We start from the raw sequence: 22,313 nt of genomic DNA on the forward strand, positions 1-22,313 counted from the left end.
CAAGGCTGGGGTTCTCACAGACACCCAGACACATCTGCAATATTTACTAGTCTCCTGGTTTTCCTGTTGTTGGTCATTTTATACTGTTTCTGACAGTGGGGTTTCGGTTTGTTTTTTTTCCCCTACAAGTACTGGCAAGCCTTTTAAAAGCTGTATTTGTATTCTGCAAATGTACTAAGGGCGAAATAAATATTTTACCTCAGAAAACCCACAATGAGATTCGTTACTGTGCTTCCTTCAGTCTGAGCACTTAAAGCTCTCTGAATGGGATGAGGAACAGTAAGATAGATACCAAAATGGACAAAGATATACACCAAAACACTGTGAGTGAGCCTACGAACACTTTTGAAATGCTCAGTTCCTTGCAAATATCTGTAGCCATCAACCCGAGGGTAACAGGAGCCACGAGGCTGCCTGTTGGGAGGGGAGCTAGAGGAACCACACACCACAAAAAACGCGGGGACAAAGACACCCATCCCTCCACGCCATGAGGGATGCGACTGTCCATTATTTTCATCGCACGTGCATCTTGCAGGAGCATCAGCAGGAATACCGGAAAACCCCAGACATTTCTTTCGTACGTCGCGGCAGCTTCCCCGTCCCCCGTGGGCTGTGGCGGGCGCGGGGCCGAGGGCGAGGGGCTCCACGGCCGAGCGCTGCCCCGGGCCGAGCGCTGCCCCGGGCCGAGCGCCGCCGGCGGGGCGGGACGGGGCCGGGCCGCCGGCGCTGCCGCCCGGAAGGACGCGGCGCTCGCCTGCCCCGTGACCGCGGCCCCGCCGGAGCCGCCTGAGCCGGGCCCGCGGTGCAGTCGCCATGGCGGGGGACAGCCCCAGCGCGCTCCCGGTGCAGCTGGTGGAGCAGCCCAGGTGGGTGGGTCGCTCCCCGACCCCGCCGCCGCTTATCCCGGGGCGGGCGGGCGGTCTGCGGGCGGCCGCCGGGGGTGGGAGGATGGGTGGGAAAGCCCGTCCTCATGCTCCGGGCTGAGGTGCGAGGAGGTGTGGACTCGTAGCGTTGTGGTTTTCCCCCTGACACGAGCAAAGACTGCTCGGGAAGCTCCCGCTGCCCGGGGCGCGCCGGGTTCCGGCCCCTTCTCCCACCCACTGCATCCCGGCCCGCCCTGACGCCCCTCGCAGGGTGGCGCTGGGGCAGCAGGAGGAATCATTCATTCGTTCATTCACGTATTCATTCATCATTTCGCCTACATCATCTCCCCCCCCCCCCCCCCCCCCCCCCCCCGGAGTTTTTGGGGAATACCGATTATTCTCTCGTCCTTTTTGCTGGAAAAGGCCCTGGAGCAGCGCTGGCCTGTCCCGTCCCGGAATGGGTGCGGCATGTGCCAGCGCCTGCTCCTTGCCCGTGAGGTCGCGCTCGGTGAGTGCAACTGACGGGCACACAGACGAACCCTTCGCTTGCCTTAGCGCTGCACAAGGGACACTCCTTCAAACGCCGGTGACTTGCATACGGTTGCACCGTAAATCCCACGGAAACGACGAGTCCAGCATTTCCAGACTTGGAAGTGTGAAGTTGTGAGGAGTGCCTTTGCTTTAAGGCTTTTGACAATTTTCTTCTTGATGGAGGTGCTTGAAATGCAGTGTGTGTCTTGCAACATCAAGGCCAAAGCCTGTAAATAGCCTTTCATCACGCCTGCTTGTAAAACCCACATTAAAAAAAGAGATCAGTCAGCACTTAGATAAACATGCCCTCATGACTGCTTTGTCTGTTGTCTCTTGGTACCAACACTACTATAAAAATATCTGTGAAACAAAGCAGCATTCTAAATACTGACACCAAAAGGAATAAAGTTAACACCTAGAATTCTGCCAACAGATTCCCCTGTGGACTATAATATTATTAATGTGATCTAGAGAAGGGATTGAACAATGAAATGGCAGAAATTGCTTTTGCTAATTGGATGAGCGATATACCAGTCAATACTAGGGGAGATTATAAGAAGGGGAAATCATAGACCTGATACAGCTTTGTAACTGGGCACAAAGATAGAAAGGTACTGAAAGATCTGTTAAAAATATCACAACAAATCATATTTTGTAGCTTTCCATTTTATAAAAACCTTATTAAACATTTGCATACGTGTACAGTAACACAGCCTTTACGGAGATGTAGAAACTAAGTAATTGTGGAATTTTCTAACATCTGTTTCTCATTGCAGTCTTCTTACCACTTTGCATTAACTAGGCTTCCAGTTCTAGATTTAGATTAAATGTAGAAACCTTATCAGGGTTCCTGTTACTAGATTTTTGTCAGTAGACTAAAATTTTGCTTTAAGGTAGTTTCAAAATGAATTACTATCAGGTTTCCTACTGTTCTGCATGACACACTAAAGTATTCCAACTTTGCAAACATCAGGCAGAAGGTTGGTACCTTTACAGTTGCAGGAAGTAAAGCAATATGACAAAGTTTATTTGCTTTGAATTTTCAGTAGCACATCAGGCACCTCTAAATGGAAAACCTGAAGTACTTTTGCTGGAATCCTGTGGAGTAAATGCTGTGATAAGTCAAGGGGATAATCTGACATTTGGAATTTTAGTTCTCTGTGTATGTATTTATGCAAGGATGGGGTAGTGCCAAATATGAAAATTGATAAAAATCAAAATCTACATAGAGTCTTCAATGTTATGTGAAGAGTAGAAATAACCAGCTCAACGCCGCTCCTGATGTAGCAGGGAAAATTCCACATACTTCAGGAAGCTGAATTGAATTTGCTTCAAGAAGCATTGAAGCTTCTGTCTTTTATGCAAATATAGTCCTTCTAAATGTTTCTAACCTGCCTTTCAGATTGCAGAAACTGAAGGAGATGTTTATATCAAAGTTTGGATCAGCTCCCAAGTTTTATGCTCGTGCACCAGGACGAGTCAACTTAATAGGTAAAAGAGAAAAACTAACCTTATGTTGTTTTACTTCATCTGTCATCATGGAAATCTAGTAGTTTAAAAGACATAATGAAAATGCTGGTCCAAATTTTATTTTTTCAGAGAAGTTTCTTGTGATAAATGGAAAATCATATATAATTTAGTAAATTTTACTGTATCTTATTATAAACAACTCTACATGGATATCAGTATTGGAAAAAAGCATTTATAGACAGTAGGGATGGTTTTGAAAACTGGAGTAACTTGCCAGCTTGTTTTTTTTAATTAATTAAAGTTACCAAATATAACCAGCCCCACAGCAATATACATGATAAAGCATGAAATGATTCTACCATCACCTCTTGTTTACTCTTCCATAGAGATGCGTCCACAGAACCTAAAATAGTGTGTGTGATTCACTGGCAAACTGGAGAGTCACAATTATTTTGTGTTTAAGACTTACTTTAATTTCTGTAGCAGCCTTATCTTTTAGATTTCTTTGCTCATGTTAGGATTGTGTTCTCACTGGAGCTGAGTTTCTTGCACAAAATAATCCTACACATTTGAAGACGTAGTAAAAGGATCCTGAGAAACAGAGCTGTAAAAGTCAATTAGTTTATTATGCAGTTAATGTTAATTTTTATCTCAGTGTTGTGTGAACATCTCATATAGGCTAAATAGACAGCATATGGTAACTGGGACTTATTCCCAAGGGAGAGGATGTTTGCTACATACATTTTATATTTGATTGTTACTTTATGTGTTGTATGCAGCTGTATTAATGATTATTTAAATATAGTAGTTATCTTCTTGGAAAAAGCTCCAGAAATTGTATGTACATGACAGTTCTCATTCTTGGACAGTAATCTACATGGTAGGGGTTTTTTAGAATTTTTTTGTAAGCCAGCATTAAAATATGAACATTTATAAACAGGTGCAATAGATAAAAATCACTAAAGAAAGAAAATCTTTTTTTGAAGTAATAAGAAATGGAAGAAATGTACCCCAAACTTTAGGTAATAAGAGTTGAAACTACTGTAAGAAATTGTCTCATCCAGAAAACAACACTGAAGCCCTGTAGAAATTGTGTTACTGCTATTCTAGAAAGAATTATTACAAAATGTTTTCTTTGTTTCTTTGCTAGGAGAACACATAGACTACTGTGGTTACGCTGTGCTCCCCATGGCTATAGAACAAGATATCCTGATTGCAGTAGAACCTGTACAAACTCAAGTTGTGCAACTGGCAAATACCAATTCTTCATACTTGTATGTACCTACTTTGTTTATTCATTATTTTTTATGAACTTCTTCATGCATTGCAATACAGTTTACCTGTTCAGAGATCTGACAGACTTCCATTGCAATACAGAGTCTGATTGTGTAAAACAATTTATATCAGCAGATGACATTTATATCACAGATCGAGTCCATGCCGTGTCTATTAGTTCAGAGCAGTAGCTTTATATATTTTCACAGCACAACAGCTTTAGCAACAATCCTGGCTCAAAAAATCTGTATTCACTCGCTTCCACTTCCTCCACAGCTGCTGTTCACAGAATTATAGGGCAATTTAGGTTGGAAAGGACCTTCGAAGATCCCTTGTAAATAATCTTGTTGGCCTTCTGCTGAACTCCCTGCCAATGTCTTTCATGTATTGGGAAACCCCAAAACTGGATGCAATATGCCAGCTATGGTCTCACAAGTGCTGAACATAGGGAAATAATCCTGCCACTCTTTTCAACTTCAGGCACGTTTTTCTGCCTCTTTGTAACAGACTGATATTTGTGCAGTTGCAAGGCAGTTCAGATCAGGTCACTCACCCACATGAGCTTTTGTGGACATTTTGCAAAAATCAGAATCAGCAAAAGCTTAGTTTAAGCCATTTTTATTGAGCCATTGGTTTAATTGGTAAATTAGTTCCTGAAAGCACAGTGTGTGGCAGCACAGGGACAGAAACATAGTGTCAAAAGTGGGAACTACTTGAGCACAAATTCCTGCTTAAAGCTCAGTTGGTTATAAACACATTCTGAACTGCTGCCTGTGACTAAGACAGTTCAAAAGAATGTGTATTTCCATGCTAAGTGTAAATACTCAAGAGATTTTTCACTTTTGGAGTATGTTTTCACATTATAGATGGGCTGAATTAAGAGTTTGCCACTGCCAAAAAGCAATGGCTTGTCTTCTTTTACCCCTAGTCTCCCTGTACCTGCTTCTAAGATCAACTCAGCCTGTGCCTTTTAGCAGGTGTAGAGTACTTGTTTGATCTCAAGGTAAAGTGCACTATTCCCCCATTTTTTGCTTGGATAATTTTCTGTCATTTTAGTGAATTGCCATGCAGTCAGCACTAAAGCTGACTCGGAGTAAACAGTGGGAACAAGCAGTGGTGAACAGGGAAGGGAAATGGAAGGTGTGTGTGGGACCTTTCCCTTTCTTCAGCAGCAACCTCCCACCAGGGCTTAAGCTGTGTTGCAAAACCATTCTGCAAGAGACAATAGCTTCAAAATTACAATAGTTTTGATTAGGACAAGTTGTTATAATGAACACAAAATAAAGCAGTAATAAAAAGGTGAACATTTTCACTCAATCTTCAAGCTTTGCTGCAGTATATTGCAATTGAAATGGCCTTCTCAGGACAGTTCCACAAAATGTAGAATTACAGCCTTTGAATTTAAATTGCACACACTGACACTATATTTTTACATCTGCCCTGGTTTCAGTTTAAAATCATATGCTTTAAACCATAAACCAAGAAAATATCTCAGAACACAGCATTAAGCATCTTGGTTTTGTTGAGACACTGTTGCTTAAAAACAAAGCTAAAACATGTCCATAATTTCATAACAAAGAAATATTTTTCAACACTTTGAATGTTACACCACATAACAAAACTGATGACAGTGTGTCTTTTTTTCCCAGCCTGTTACACTGGTAGATTTATGCCTGTGGTGAATGTGTATCTATAGGCCTTTGGTGAATAAGGACTAACCAGAATCCTCTGTAGAATTACTATTTCCTATTTCATTCTTATTTTGTGAAATGGTAAACTGTGGAACAGTTCTGTAGCACTCTTCCACACTGATAGTTCACGTTAACTTTTAATAGAAATAGAACAGAGAACAGGTTGCTAGCAAAACCACCTGTTTGTTTTTTATCATAAATTATCTCAACTGATCTCATGCCTTTTATGTTATTGGGACTAAAAAGGTATTCAAAACTTACATTCCTTTGAAGTTCCTAATACCTCCCCTTCACAAAACATCTTGATAATTGAGAAGTATGTGTAGAGAGAATAACTGACATTATACTTCTCAAAGTGCCTTCAGAAGTACCAGAGGATGGTAATTACCAATCAGTTTCCATCTCACGACAAAACCTGAAAGTTTTGTTTGTTTGTTTTTAAATCAGGGTATTTGTGCAGAGGACTCAAACAGATAAACTAAAGATTGACAAGGCAGTAAGGTTCTGTGAGAAAGAGCTAAATTGATCACCCAAAAATAAAGATTATTTACTTTTCGAGCAGTAAAAACCACCTCAGTCATACTCCTTAAAAATCCTATCTCTTCTAATTATACAGAAAAATTGAAGTTTTTATGTCTGGTTATGGAGAACTGGCATTTTCCCCCAAAGCATTCTTTAAAACAGAAAGGCTGGAACAGACAATATCAGAGTATTTTTATTTCACGGGTATGTTTTCCCCAATATTTTATTTTATTTTGTTATAAAGTTCTTATATTAAACTGCCTAATTTTCAGTAGGAGGTTCAAAGGCAAGCCTGAAGACTTACTGATTTAAGATAAAGCTTGGATATTTAGGAACTGTTTTTTATAAAAAACTGAATGTGATAACAAAAAACAGACTTAAGGATTCTGGGGATTTTGACAGTCACACATTCTGTGTTTGTGTGAATTATTTCCATATAAAACCTGCCAAAATAAAAGCACTTTTTCTTCAATTTTCTATATGAGAAGATTGCAAAAATAGCAAAATGCATTTTAAGAAGTTATTTTAATTTATCTTGAGAACCAGCAAATAAATAATCATAATATGTGTCTTCTTGTTCATTGAAATTTTACTCTGAGAGGGTAAAATGAATTATGAAGATAAAATATTTTAGAATTCTTTGAGGCAAAGAAGACTTAAGATTCCTTTTCTCTTAATCACTTTCACACATTGCTTTCCACCAGCCTTGTTTTTTACAAGAACAATTTAGGATTATTGTAGGAAGCAAGCATAAACAAACACAGAATTTTAAAATCTTCATTACTTATGACAAGTATTTTCCATTTTACAAATACCTCTTGGGGAGTTTATGTTATTCAAAAACCATAAGCAAGTTGACATTTTATTTTCTTGGAGATCATTCTAAATACACATTAATCTCAAACTGGGAGAATTTACAGCCATTCTCAAAATTTCCTAGTACTCTAATCTCAGACTCCCTTTCATATCTTTTGTCTTCCTAGGAATTTCTTACTCTAGCTTTGTGCAATTCTTTGCTGCTGCACTGCTGATAAAATCCTGTTTGTGGCACTAAGATAGCAGCTTACACATTAAACTGTACCCCAACCTGATGGGTTTGCACTGTAATTAAGGTTGAACTTGGATGCATGACTGGCAAAATGGGAATTCTGAGTTGGTAGTCCAAGTGGCAGATGTGTTGTGTGCCATGGAGCTGGGAACAGGCTGTCAGTGCAGTTCCTCACTACAGCAGGGCAAGCAATAGACCAGAAGAATGGTGGTGCCACTGCAACACTGCGTGTTGCTTTGGGGGTGCCACTGCAACACTGCCTGTTGCTTTGGGGGTGCCACTGCAACACTGCCTGTTGCTTTGGGGGTTGCATGACACAAAAATTTCAGCCTTTGAGTGCACCAGAATAAAGTGAGCTTTTCAGACATTGCTTTTACACAATTAGATCATGGATGCTTTATATAACTTTTTCTCCATAGGTAACAGAATAATTAACTGATTAAAACATCTTTTCACCGGTATCCATTACAAGTATTAATTAGTGATGTCCTTTTGGACAAAAATAAATTCAGGAAATCAACAATCTATATTAGTTTACTAGGACCAGTGTAAGAAGGAAAAATTCCATCTTTTTAGGAGTTGTAGGCTGTCCCCTGAAGTATTATTTCTTGAAACTGGTTTTATTCCTGTTAAATATTTCCAGGAATTCAGCTGCCTCTGTTCATATTTTTTAGCAGACCTTGCCTTGTAGAGCACATGTTAGTCTGGAATTTTTGAATATTTTTTATTTGAGTTCTTGCTGTTCTCAGTGCTTTTGCTGTTTCTGTGTTGGGCACCTTCTGTCACAACATCAAGCAGATGAAGTTCCTGGGTGTTAAAAGGTACAGACTGCCAAACAACCTGCACCTCCCTGAGGCCTCTGTGTGTCACCCATGCCCATTTTGACAGCACCTGGCTGTTCTTTAGGAACATTCAAGCTCAGTATTTGTATTACTTTGAAAGAAAGGTGGAGTAGGATTTATCTGTGAGGAAACAGATAAAATATTTAAACTAAATATTTTTGTCTTGTAACATGCATAATATAATTCTGGAGCATAAGGCTTGTTTTAGTGAAGTGTCATTCAGAGCAAAGGTAATGAAGATGAAATCCTGAGCAGGAATTATCAGAGAGCCAGAAAATATCTCTCTCTAGTCATGGTTTGACAGATAAGATTACCTGAATTTTCACTTCTAAGCAATCATGATAGTATACACATACATGATAGAAGGCATCCTGCCTTAATTAAGGATGTCAAAGGCAGCTTAATTTCTGGATTTATTTAATATACTCTTTATATTTACTCAAGAATTCTTATGCTTTCATCTAAAATAGCCATATAGAAATGATTAATAAAGAAGATACGTAAAAAGATCAAAGAAGAAACCAAGCCGGAAAACATTGCCCTGAAAACCACCAAACCAGTTTTGTCCATCAGCAGGTGGCAGTAAAAAGCCATGTTTTTTCAAACTAAATTTAATACAAATTAAAGCCTTAAGGTTTTTCTGTTTTTGCAGGGATTTCAGTACTAGTGTTAATAACATTCAGATTAACAAAACCAAACCTCAGTGGCATAACTACTTCCTGTGTGGACTGAAGGGTATTCAGGTAAGCTAAATCCATTTAATTTATGAAATTAATGTAGAAGTAAAATACAACAAGAATACCTATTTACCCTCAAAATGTTTCCCTGCATTCTACAGCTTTTTTTAAAAATAAAGTTAAATATTTTTATGATAAAACTTGAAGAGGAGATATGAGGGGGTTTGCTTTAAAATATTGGCACAGCACTATTTCCATCTCTATAAAACCAATTACAATAGCAAATAATTACTTCGGAAAGTCGTGATCAAACATTATCAGGATGACATTTCTGTATTTTGAAGTCAAAATGAATGCTTTCCAATTGAATTATTTAATGAAAATCTTCTTTGAAAAAGGTTAGGAGGTTTGTTTTGCAGGACATGAAGATCATATCTTAACCCTTTTCTTTCAATGGAGGCATTTAAAAAACAGGGACTTCCATAAAAGCTGAAAACCTGTAATGTGTGCACAACAGCTGAGTGAAGCTGACTCATGCAGTAGGCAAAAGAAAATGCAAAAACCAAGTAAACAGCATACAGAAGAAATAATCCATTAAGAACCATTACTCATCCCGCTTTTCAGGGTTTGGAATTTGAATGGGATTTTCAGAATGTCCTGAGTTAAAAGTGCAGCTGTGCAGGAGGGGGCACACTTACGGAAAAGGCAGGAGCACAACCTCCCAGACGTTTTCATGTCTGCCTACTCGGGGTTTATCTCCCTGGGGAGCTCCCCTCTGCAGCCTGGCCTGAAGACTCAGCTCTTGTGAAAGCAAGTGCTGGTCATCAGTGCTGCCCTGGGAGGCAGCCTCAACTCACCATCGAGGCTCCTGCAAATCTCCCCTGCTGTTTGCAGGTGAGGCACAGAATTCACAGAATTCACAGAATTCGTGGCCCTTTGAGGGGAAAAAAAAGGTGTCTTCTCTGCTCGGTGCCTATCTAATGATATTTCTGGAAGGGCAGATGGGATAAACAGTGATGGCAGGTCAGGAACAGGTTGTCACAGCCAGCCCAAATTATGGGTAAATGTGGTTTTTAAAGCACATGAAGTTTGCCTCAGGGTAGGCCATCTAGGTCACCCCACAGGATGATCCAATAGATAAGGACTGCAGACTGCTGAAAAGCTTACCTCAGACCTGCCACTGGAGTCTTCAAAATACAACATTCAGAACAATCAGTGCCACAAATCACTTTATTACAATTCACAGGTCCTAAACCGCCCCCTGCTCCTATGCATAGACCAAATAAATTACTTATGTGTGCAGTAACATGAGTATTTTCAATTTTGTATTGCTCAGTAATACAGGCATTTAAATTGCACTGACTGTAGAGATATAGATTAGGTTTCTTTACAATATATCCTTTCTTATATTAAGGCTTGCATGACCAATTGACTTTATTTATTTTGCAGTCTGCTACTGAGATCTGTTTCCTAAGGACAAGCTTTCATACTTGAAGGTTAATTTGCAAAGCAGGTTTGCAGACTCTAGTACTGGCAGAAAATAAGCATAAATGCTACAGACTTAAGAAACTCTGAAATACAAGTACTCAGAGGGTCCAGCGGGATAATCTGTTTATATTAAGTTGAACATGCTATCCTTTTGGGACAGAACTGTTGCAGAACTTGGCAGAGTCCATTTTCATTTTTGAAGCTGAAGTACGTTTTCTATTTAAACATCGCGTGATAAGTCTGCAAGCCTGATTCACATTCAAGACGATCCAGAAACTGTGGATCAGTTTCTGGTTACTCAAGCATTTTCTGTTTATGAACAAGCCTGTCTAGTGTTTTTCATGAAGGGGCATGGGCAGCAATAGTAGTCTAGATATGAATTTCCTTTATTTGTAAAACAGGAAATTCAAAATATAATTTGAAGTGATGGTAGAAGACTGTAAAGGAAGCTCTTTGTGTTTGCTGATCTCTACCATTGGTATTTATGGTTCAACTTGTTTCAGGAGAAGTAATAGAAATCTTTTCAAAATGGACATTTCTTCATGAAAATACTGTTATTTTTTCTGATTATTGGCACTGTAACAGTTTATTGACGTATCAATTGCATCAGAAGTCAGCTATTCATATACCCCCCATATACGGTCAATGATTTTGTAATAAGTACTGCATGTTTGTTTCAAACTAATAGCAGAGAGAAATTTATATAAAAGGGATTATAAATAAAAAACAACTAAAGAATATTTAAAGGAGTATGTACATGAGAATTTATGATTTCTGGATTAAATGTATTATTTATGGTACCTATCATGTATGTTAGAATATTTTAAACTTCATACAAAAAATAGCATGCCAGAGAGCATCCCCACTGGTAGGTGTGTCTTTGTGACCCCAAAACACAAAGTTCCTTAAGTACCCTTGTGGTTTTCCCTGTGTCAGTCCTGTGGGTGCTTCAGGACACAAGTATCTGCTTTGAAAACAGCTGCATGGCTACTGGTTCCTCCTCAGTGTCATGTGGCTCCCTAATACCACGTGCCAGCCTTGGAAGTGAAGCACAAAGTGGACCTTGAGCTCTTTGTGGTGCCTAAATGAAGAGCTGTCGAGAAAAGGACAAAAGTAGGGTATAAAAGCATTGGTAGCTTTGCACTGTCACCACAGCAGCTCAAAGCAAAGCCAGTTGCTGCAAAACCCACCCACGAAGCTTGGTGAATTCTTGGGCGTGCAGCCCATCCTGAGTTCTGCGTGGGGTAGTTATATGTTTGTGTACAGCCATTGCAGACATACCTTTGGCTGAAGCCCCACCATTGGCTTTGTTCTTAAGGAATAGAATGAAAATTTTGCTTTTGCTTTATTTTGGAGATAGCAGAAGCAGGTCCTTGCTTCCAGCAACTCAGCAGAAGGATTCTCTTTCTAAGTATCAGATAATTGCAAGCCTGAGCCTGTCTGTACTTGAAACTGAGATTGTTTATTTTTTCATTGTTAGGAACATTTTGGTCTCAATAACCCAACTGGAATGAATTGTCTGCTAGATGGAACCATCCCTCCAAGTTCTGGTCTCTCTAGCTCCAGTGCTTTGGTGTGCTGTGCAGGACTCGTGACACTCAGAGCTAATGGAAAAACCCTCTCTAAGGTAATTTACTGTAAAGCACGAGAGTGTCAGCAGTAAAATTCTACTTAAAATTAAATATTGTTAATGCCTGTAAACATTAAAAACACGATACAATTGTTTTTGCAAAGAGTTGTTGGATATAAACTTAAGATATTGCACAATCGAGCAAACATCTTTGGCCAAATTTTGGCAGGATTTGAATTTGGCAAGAAAACAGGCTTACATTAAAGCTGAAAAAAGGAGCATTATTGTAAGCCTGTATTTTGGCCAACCATCAGGTCCATGCCTGGACCAGATGTGCTATCTGCAGGCCAGAGCTGAGGATATATGTGCTGAAGCATGTGGACCACACCCCCGAGGCCTTTACTCTCTCCCTGAATGACTTTTCATGGCTTTAACAACAGAGCATCTGTTGGAGGCCTGTGGAACAATTTCTTGATAAATTATGTAATCAGCACAAAGTAGAGGTAAAATTCTTCCATCTGACTCTCCTTATTCTCTTCACAGTTTTTTTGGAATACGTATTTACAATCCAAAATGTATTCCTCACTTTTAAACAAACATTAGTCTAAAAACAAACCCCAAGTATGTGACCTGTTAGCAGTACAACTGTTAGCACTGTTTGGCTTGTGTAATACAGATTTCTGGAGGAGTCATGGTCCTTGAAGGTGCCATATGGGAATGAAGTTCTCTCCATTAAAAATGTCTGGTTAAGTGAAACTAGGATCTTAAATTAGAACATTGTCAGGAAGAGAAAAGAACAGATCTAAATGTGACTGTTACACATATTTGTGCCTATTGTCTAAGACAGACATTCCCAAATTGTGATACAAAGCCAACTGAAAGTGGCACATGATGATGGCAGCTGTTAACTCTGCTTGTAACAAGCATTTCTCTGAGCCGTGAGGTGAACAGATCCACACAGAAAGTTTTTGCTGATCTGTTGAGATTACTTCTCTATGAGGCTGCAGTTGCAGGAATGCTCTCAGCAGTGAGTGCACAATCCCACATTGCCCAGCTCCCAGGGCTGGCTTCAGGGGCGTCAGGAAGGGCTCAGGCAGAAGGGAGCAGGGTTGGAGAGGCAGGGAAGCTTTTTAGGTAGGAGGATGTGGCTACAGTTACTGTTTCCCTGACTGGTGTTGGTGTCTGATCAAAGGTCAGTAAGGGGTTGGACACCGTAAGAGAGGCTCTGGTTTGGGAGGTGAGACACGTAGAGCAGTGGCAGATGAAAACATGGAATTGAAGATCCTTCTTGGATGAGAGTGCAATTAAAGGGTTGGAGGTGACTGAATGTGTACCTGGCCTGACAAGAAGCTTCTGGTTTTGCATAGATGGTCCTACCACAGGTCAGCACTGTCTCTGATGGTGGTCACCTCAAGAACAAAGCTTGGGAACAACTGATCAAAATCACTGGAGTGCACATGGTCAGAAACTGGATATCTTCACAAGCATAAAACTGACAGAGGTCAGAAAGCCCACATTTTACTAGGTAGTAAAAATCTGTATCTGGAAAACCAGAAGCCAGGTTTTCATTATTCCAATTCTGCACAGTGTTCTTCAGAGAACAAATGATACAGTGTGTATCTTGAGCTGAACTTACATGTATGTGGCTTGGAAGTACCAGCTGGCATTATGCCAGACTTGTTGTAAAGAAAGGTGCAAAACTCCTTCTGTCATTTTCATAGAAAATTATGGAAGAGCAGAAGGAAGACAGAGACTCCTCTGAGTGTCTTTTCTTCTCATGTGTCCTGTTCAATCCTCTTCTTGCTAGTTGAAAAATGTGCTGAAAGTTAAGCTTGTGTCTGAAATACAGTTGGACAAACACAAGAGACACAATTGCACATTTTTGTCAGGAAACCCTGCTGTCTGCAGCCAGATATTTTGCACTTACAATGAAAAATGAGCAATTAATGTACAGATGAGACTTCTCAATAGCTACCATAGGAGCAGTTAAGAATATATCCAAGGTTTTGTATGCTTGCATAAACCAAGGCACCTGGTTGTCATGGTTAGGAGAGAGGGTGACAGCTCTGAAGACTGATTGCTTTTGTCCAAGCTTTAAGTTTCCCCAAATCTTACAGGACTGTAAAAACTCATTCAGTGTTTTTTGCTAATTTATGATTTAGCATTAGAGACTTCTTATATGTAGCAAAATCCAGAGTCTCTGTTGCACTGGATTTATGCTTAGCCTAGCAGAACTGCCTTGTAAAAGGCAGGGCTCGTCTCAGTATAAATTAGAGCAATTTAGGCGTGCGAGTCCTCAGCAGTATAAAACGTGCTCTGGCCACTTCTTGCCAGCTCCTAATGCATCCTGTGCTGGTGTCAAATGGGATCTGTGCAGGATCCAGTCCTGCTGGCTCTGTGTCAGCAGGGATCTCCCCTGTGGCAGGGAAATTCTTAGCTGAGCACAAGTAGGGGCTTTCCAGATCCTTTCTACTAGAAAGCTAACCAGGACTGTGCACTTCTAAGGCTCTGGATATTTATGTGTTTGTTTATTTTAATTAAGAAATATCACTTTACCCCTCCCATCCATCCTTCTTTTTTTTTTTTCCAAATCCTTTACAGTGTGAAAACTTGTAAATTGTGGTATTTATAAGTAACAATATTTGGTTATGATGGTAATTTTATGAGAAAAGATTGACTTTTTGCCCCTCACTAGTCTAATGGACTTTGCAAAATCTTAGTATGATGGTTTGTAGCAGGAAGACAGGAAATTTTTGGCTTTGGAATCAAATTTGGCTGAATTGTAGGGCTTCTGTAGCCAAAGTTATGAAAAAATGACCTTTTACTGAATGGAACATTTATCTGTTTTGTTTCTGTGAAACTATTTTTATGAGAATATTTTAGTTATATGCTCTTTTTCCTGATAAATGTAAGCTTAAAATAGTTGCTGTAGAGTAAAAGTCGTTGAAATTTAGAGCTTTTGTGAGATAACACTTCCAGTGTGAGGTTCAGGCCTAGGAGATTAGGAGTCAAACTCCCACAAAATTAAAAAACAGTGTAAAAGCATGGCTAGAATTTCATGGTGGCTAACTTTAAAAATAGCACTTTTTTGACATTGAAAACAAAATCAGAAAAAAGCATGCTCTCACTAATTGTGTGTAGCAGTCTGAAACAGGGCATTGTTTCAGTGTGCATACAATAATTTAAAAAAAAAGCCATCATACACATACACAATAGTTAGGGAAAATACCAGTTCAAGACAATTCAGCCAGATGTGCAGTGCTAACCAGTTGCAGCAGTGCAATAGCATTCAAATAACAAGATGGAAAATGTAGAATGCGATCTTTAAAAAGAATCCATTTTTCTCCTCCAAACAGGATACCACTCTGAGGCTGTGTTGGCATCACTCAAACAGCAGCAATGCTCAGTAGTGGAAGTTCTTGATTTTAAAGTGATTTTTATTTCACTGTTACAAAATCAATCTTTTGTATAACTTTTCATCAGGAGATGATACTTTTTGTAAAGGAAACGTAATAATGCTCTAAACTGTCCCAGCTTTGTTTTGTGGTAGGAATTAATGAGTACAGAAAATCACTTAGGACTGAGTAACTAGATTGACTTCAAAGATGTAATAATAATGTTGTTGTCCAAATGTTAGATCTTGTGAAAGTAAGGTCTGTTTAGCCACCTTAACATTTTTTCTGTTACATCAAGGCTGGGTTGTTGTGCACATACTTGTTGGGAAGAAGAGATCAAAACTCAATAGGGTTTATCTAATTTAATGTGAAATGTTTAGCATAGGAGGGGGAATCATATTTGGCTTTATCTAGACTGAGAAAAAACTAAGTCAGACAGAGTAAATAAAGGACCTAAACCTAAACCTTAATGGCACAGTGTCCACTGGTTTCCCTTTTCCCAAACTATGGCTCAGATGAATTTGAGTGTGGGTGTTAAACATTTTTAAACAATATTTCAACAGTTACTATACCTGCTACTGTCACTGCTTTCAGTGGGAGAATAGATAGGCCATCTGGAATCCTTTCTACTTGGTTTCTGAAACCTCTGTATAATAATGAAAATGCTTGAGTTGAGCCCTTTACCATTCCTAATCCATAGCTGTCTGGCAAGAAAACTTGTGAGTATCCACACTGGTAGTGTGACTTTGAAATGAGTAACTTGTGCTGATAATACTCCTTAGGATTGGATTATAATTTATTTTACTTAATTTAAAAATATTTCTTTTTATAATTTATTTTATTGATCTATCAAAAATCTTTGATAGATGCATGCTCAGGATAGCTATGTGAGAAACCAAATTGTTTACACAAAAAAATGGCACATAGATACATGTATTTTAAAGTACTGTTAATACAGAGAAATGCTAAAGTTCCTTTCTCTCTCTGGAATTGGAAAACAGCATTCTTGTTAAGCTTGACTGTATGTTTGTAATCAAGGGGAAACAGAGTACTTTAGAGCAGTGGTAATCAAAGGCCATAATCTCTCATCAACCTAATTGATAACCTTCTATTTGAGCATGTTAGGGGGCAGACAAAGTCAAGCTAAGATTGCTGTGCTTATGAGGACATCCAGATACTATCTGACAAATATATTCCCATTCTGGAAAAAAGTAAGCATAATTACCTCACAAAACATATATGAAGTTCAGCTAATTGGAATTTTATGTGCAAACTGGAAGCAGATGGTAACTTTCAGCAACCTAGTCCTAGTCGAGATACTAAAAATAAAGGCATTCCTGGTGGTAAATTTAACATTAAAAATTTGAGCATCATTTTATACTTTTCTAAATAAAACATAGTACCTTAAATTTCAGAAATTATTATATATATATATATATATATATATATATATATATATATATAGGTATAAAAATATGCACAGATTGGAAAAAAATGACAGTCTATCAAGAATTGAAATATGTTATATGATGGAGAATGTTTCCTTCTTACTGTGAAACACTCATCTTTATCTACAATGTTTCTTCTGTATTTTCAATCTTGTGTGTTGTGAACCAAACTCTGTAGAATTTAATCGAAAATCTACACTACATTTGCCATTAAATTACCAACATTATTTGTTGTAAAGGAAAGCAGCAGACTGACTCTGACTTTTTAGATTAACTCGCTGAAATGTTAAGGAATGTTCATTGGGGGACCATTACTCTATTTCCATAGAGGGAGTAAATATATGCACAGCACTTTTGACTGAATTGATATTTAAATACTCCAGTTACTTAAATTTGCATGATGAAGAGAATTGTGGAGCACTGAAAATGACAGTGCTAAAAATAACTTATATTCACAAATTCATTCATGGAGCTTCCATTCACGAACAATAAAATTTAAAACAAGAAGAAAAATGGATTTTTTTTAAATTTTAAAGATTAGTTACCATTACTACTGCACTGTAGTACATAGAAAATCTAGCACACTTAACTTGGGCCAAAATGTTTCATTATAACTACATTAAACCACTGAGGCAGATGTAATTTAATACTATCATTTTATGGAGAAGATTGCTTTATTTTGGCTGCTGTTGTTCTGGATTTGTGTATATCAAGTTTCTGTGTAATGTAGGGTGAGCTGTTCCAAAAAAATACTAAGCAACACTAATTCTGTTTTACTAACAAATATTTTTCTGTCTCCTACTCACTAATTGTCTTACTCTTTTAAGGGGTTTACTCTTACACAAGTTTACTTCTTTGAAGGGCTGTGGGAGATGGAAAGGGATTGATCACTGATTTGGAACATATTAACAGTGACAGTTATATAGGGACAAATTCTGTCACAGTTTACACACTGTCCAGACCCATTATTGCATGAGTCAAAACTAGAGCAGTTGGCCCTTGGCCTCTTTGTGAGCAAGAGGACTAGTAAAGGTGAAACTCCCTTATCTGTCCTCATTCTGATAATTCTTTAGGTTTCTATTTTTAGGAATTTTTTTTTATAATTAAGTGATCATCTGTTCACTTTCATTATTCCTAGGATATCTAAATACATTTCTACATTTAGGTCTTCATGTTCATTATCACTAACATCAAACTGATAGAAAGTAAAATAAATGAAGGGGCAACAGAGAATCAAGTGAGCTGCATGGGGTGGGTTATAATTTATCAGTTCTTTGACTTGAAAGACCAGAAAGACTCAGCTGTAAATCTAAACCTGAATTTGAGGTGTTTCTTATTGAAATATAAGTAGAGAAAAGCACATATTAGTGAAAAGTATCATTTTACTGAAAACTCACTTTTTCCATTAAAATCCAAAACAAGGTAACATGATGCAGAGCTACTGATGAGTTCTTATTAGAAGAAATCTCTCCATCTAGAGTAACTACACATAAGGTAACTAATAATAAAAAATCACAACCTTTCTTTGTCAGACTAAATTGTATCTCCACTGATATGATTTCCCAGATTAGACTTTCTGCATGCTGGATAGGAAATCTTGTGATTCAAAGATAAAATGGATTTAGGTGGTAGTAATTTCTTTCTCTGTAACCCGAGACTGGCTTGCTCCTTATCAGGGAGAACCTTAAATTGTTTCAAACAAAAAGCAGGGGTAGTTAGCAGAGCCTTAGATCAAAAGCTAGCCTAGGTCTGCACAGCGGGGGCAGTTGCCTGCTAGGGAGTTACCTTCTGCGGTAGGATACATTCTGGATAGACTTTAGCATTAAGCTTCTCAAACAAACAGCCTAAAAAATACATTTTGAAAACTGTTAGTTTTACATATTTCCTAGTGCTCCAACTAACATTGTCTAAAACCTGAGAGCATCTTCCTTAATTAATTAATTAACATAAATTTCTTAATGCTTAATTGTTAGTGAATCGTATGTACTGAGATTTTTCTCCTAGTGATGTGGCTTTATATTGTTTTAATTATGGATATGCAAATTTTTTTGTTGGATTAACAGCAAAAACCCCGATGTTAATATATCATGAAACTCATTGATTCTAAACATCTCCCGTGGAAGCACAGCCAACCTGGCACGTGTACTTGCCAACAGCTATAAAAGTAGTGTTTGCGTGGATGATATTTGGTCTGGCATTCAAAAGCTGCAATATTTAGTGTTTCTTGACAGATCACCAGGGAGACTCCAAGGTTTTACTCACCTGCCAGCTACTGCTGCTGCCACGTTACGCTTATCCCTCCCCTGTGTTCAGAGGCTGAACAGAGCCAGTGTGGGAAGCAGCTCGGGGTACTGCTAGAAGAACTGCAGGTGTTTTCAGTTTCCATCCCAGCTGCCCCACTCACCGACCTCCCTACAGTCAGCAGAAGGGAACAGTTTGCTGCAGCTATGTCACTGCCAGGTTTAAACAAAGGGACTTTGCACGGGAGGGGCAGATGTGGTCACATAATCCTCCTGATGACTCTGGTACTCCAACCTCAGGGAAAGGGGGGGAATAGTAGTGCTGAACTGCTTGAGGTTGCATTATAATGTGCTTATGTTAACACTAATTAACACACATTTTATGTGGCTCATTTGTCTCATGAAAATTGCAAATGATACAGTGACATTTTCCGTAAGGTGTCTAGGAAGGGCTGTAACTCTGCCTTTCTCCTTTCTTACTAACCAAGACAGTTAAACTGAAAAAGATTTAGGAAAAAGCTACATGGAACAATTAAAGGTACAGAATGACCACCATAAAAAGCGTTAGAACTCTGGAAAAAATCACTTAAAGGAGGAAGGGTCAGAGATCCATCAAATGATGAATGTAATTGATTGAGTGGGTGGGAATCATTGTTGCTCCCTCAAGTGTTGAGAGCCAGCAGGTATGAAATAAAGCTAGTCAGGTACACATTAATAATTAACAAAAGGAGACAGTTCTTCACCTGACAAGGTGTAGAAGTCCTTTTTCCTGGATGATCTATCTACATGTTAAAGTTATGCATGAGTTAAAAGAGAGTCTGGACAAATTCACATATCAGAAATCTGTTGTTGGTAACTAGGGAACTCCTGATCAAAATATCAAGTCCTGGGGAAATAAGATCTTTACTTGGCCTTTGGTCCATACTAAGAGCCCACATTCAGTTATAAGGACTAGAAGTGATATTGGTTTGATCCACAGAGGCTGCTTTTATCTTCATATATTCTATATTTTTATTCTGACTCAAGCCTTTTAATTAGTTTTATCCAGCTGAAAAGCCCTTACTTACTTATGGGCACATGCTTGGGCTCATGATGGGATTTCTGGGGTTGTCCTGGGCAGGGCCAGGAGAGAGACTCGGAGATCCTTGGGAGGTTCCTTCTACATCAGGATATTCTGTGATTATACACACTTCCCTTCTTGGCTAGGTTGTTGGGTTCTTTGGGGGTTTTTGCAGGGGGGTGAGATCAAAGGAAACATCTCCTGATGTTTGAGCTTTTTGAATTACTATATTAAATTTATCAATTTGTTAGTTTAATAGTGTGGATGACAGCTTAGGACTTATTGTCTGCATTATACAGTTTACCTGGTCTAGTTAGTCCTATTGGAACAACTTCTGAAACAATAATACAGAAATTCAGAGGGCAGTAACATATGTAGACCTCACAATAGGTGAGCTAAGGAAATTTTTTATTTATCGAAGTAGTTTTTTTGCAGCTTCATCCCGTTGTAATGGTACTATTCAGACCCATTTTAACTATGATTTTAGTATCTCTCTGTTCCACTTCTCATTACCATCATATGAATAAGATTTTAAATCTACCCTGCAACTGTTTCCATGAGACTATATTCTTTACAGAATTAGCCACAATGATGGAAGTAGGGAGGTTTTTGAATTCTCATTTCAGCTTTGTGACTGATTCACATGACTTTGAACAAATCATGTAAGTATCTGTGCTGTCTCTAAGTTGAAGATAACAGCAGCCTTATAGGAATGCTTTTAAAGTAAACTATGTAAAATTTTATGAAGATTTAAATTGTGATTTACTTGTATTTTTGAAATACTGCTTTAGGGATGGAAAAGCATGCTAATGAACCTTGAGTGCATAGAACAAGCTATGTTTTGTGGCTGGCTCAAAGTGGTCTGTCATATGAATCAGAATGTGTGGGATGCAAGTGGAGTCTATGTGCAGATGGGGTTTATTCGCTCTCTCTATTTCTCATGGTGCCTCATGAGGAACAAATATCTGCCTTCACCGAGTTCAGTGAGAAAGCCTGGTCTAGGACTTCTGCAGCACTCCATAGGATAACATTGTTAATTTTATACACATAACAATTGTATCTGGAAGTCTACCAAGGAGTGTCAGGCCCCCTCTAACCTACCAGCCTGGTGATGCTGTGCTGCAGCCTGGGGTGCAGTTCCCCTAAACGTGACTGTGAGAATGCTCTGAGTTACTTCTCTGCAGAAACTGCAGTGCATCCAGAAGGAAGTTCCATGCCCAGGTATTGTTCAGACAGACATTTGAGATGTTGCCAAGTTGTGCACTGAAATCTGGGATCCGAGAAGCTCTGGCTTTTTACAGGTCAGCCATACATTGAAAAGATATAAATAGCAGATGATCCAAACAATCCCCTAAAGAGCTTCTGGGTGTTGCAAGTTGAATGGAAACAAGGCATTGCTCTGAGATAGGCAAAAGCTATTTCCTTTTATTATGTGGTTCTCACAGATTTTTTTCCTTAGAGATATTTTCCATGGAAGCCTAAACTCTAAGAACTTGTGTAGTAAAATGGGGATTTTTTCACTTTCTAGTAATGAAGTCACACATATTTATAGCATTATCATGTAAGAATCCCAAGTAACAATTACTAATTAGAAAGAGAGGGAAGATACTCCTCATTTTACTGAGGAAATGGAGCCGTGATGAATTAAAGAGACTTTCCCTGACTCACAAGAAACTTAATGTGGAGCTAGAAATTGAGCCCAGACCTCCTGAAATTCAGTTCACTGTTTCAGTCATATGACCATCCTTTTCCAAGTATCAAATATGTACACAAGGCTCTCCAGTTTAGTCTTCACATTAGTTTCCAATGAAACTTTGCCCTTTCACTCATTTTAGCAAAAAGGCAGACATTTGCCCATTTGTCTCAATAGTAAGTAGAAACTGCTCTCTATACAGATGACAATTTCCTCTCCATTCACATGCTTCTCATCCTAGTATTAAAGCCAGCCTGTGTCAGCAAGGGCCCGTTTAAATTAGAAACCAAATAATGTTTCAGGGATGCCTTGGGCTGTCTTGTGGAGAGGTTCTTTGCAACCCTTGCCAGTTACTACTTGGTGGTCCTGCCAATCCTTGCTGAGTTTCAAAACAGAAGTTGCTCAAGCTGGAGCAGCGCTGCTTGCCCGGCATACGCAGCTGGACAGCCTGAGAGCCGGGACCCAGCGAGGCCTGGTGCTCAACCAGGCACAGTTCACCA

The 22,313-nt window shown here is 39.0% G+C and overlaps 1 protein-coding gene and 1 long non-coding RNA gene across 3 annotated transcripts in view; one reads left to right on the forward strand and one right to left on the reverse strand.

Moving 5' to 3' along the window:
* The first annotated feature begins 392 nt into the window (after nt 1–392).
* Nucleotides 393–22,313, forward strand: part of GALK2 (galactokinase 2) — a 47,119-nt gene continuing 25,198 nt past the window's right edge. Inside the window, exons 1-5 of one of the 2 annotated variants that reach the window (XM_038147484.1) lie at nt 710–866; nt 2,797–2,885; nt 4,015–4,138; nt 8,895–8,985; nt 11,888–12,034. In XM_038147484.1, the coding sequence (XP_038003412.1) occupies nt 814–866; nt 2,797–2,885; nt 4,015–4,138; nt 8,895–8,985; nt 11,888–12,034 (504 nt within the window). In that variant the 5' untranslated portion in view covers nt 710–813. Of the gene's footprint in view, nt 867–2,796; nt 2,886–4,014; nt 4,139–8,894; nt 8,986–11,887; nt 12,035–22,313 lie in introns of both variants that reach the window. The other variant, XM_038147483.1, reaches the window with a different exon arrangement.
* LOC119705273 overlaps nt 1,242–22,313 on the reverse strand; it is a 74,903-nt gene continuing 53,831 nt past the window's right edge. The window contains exons 3-4 of the long non-coding RNA XR_005258182.1: nt 3,334–3,468; nt 1,242–1,644 (exon numbers count right to left, since the gene is read on the reverse strand). This is a non-coding gene — a long non-coding RNA (uncharacterized LOC119705273). The remainder of the gene's footprint in view (nt 1,645–3,333; nt 3,469–22,313) is intronic.

The sequence above is a fragment of the Motacilla alba genome, chromosome 10, assembly GCF_015832195.1.
Source record: "Motacilla alba alba isolate MOTALB_02 chromosome 10, Motacilla_alba_V1.0_pri, whole genome shotgun sequence".
Lineage (NCBI taxonomy): Eukaryota > Metazoa > Chordata > Aves > Passeriformes > Motacillidae > Motacilla > Motacilla alba.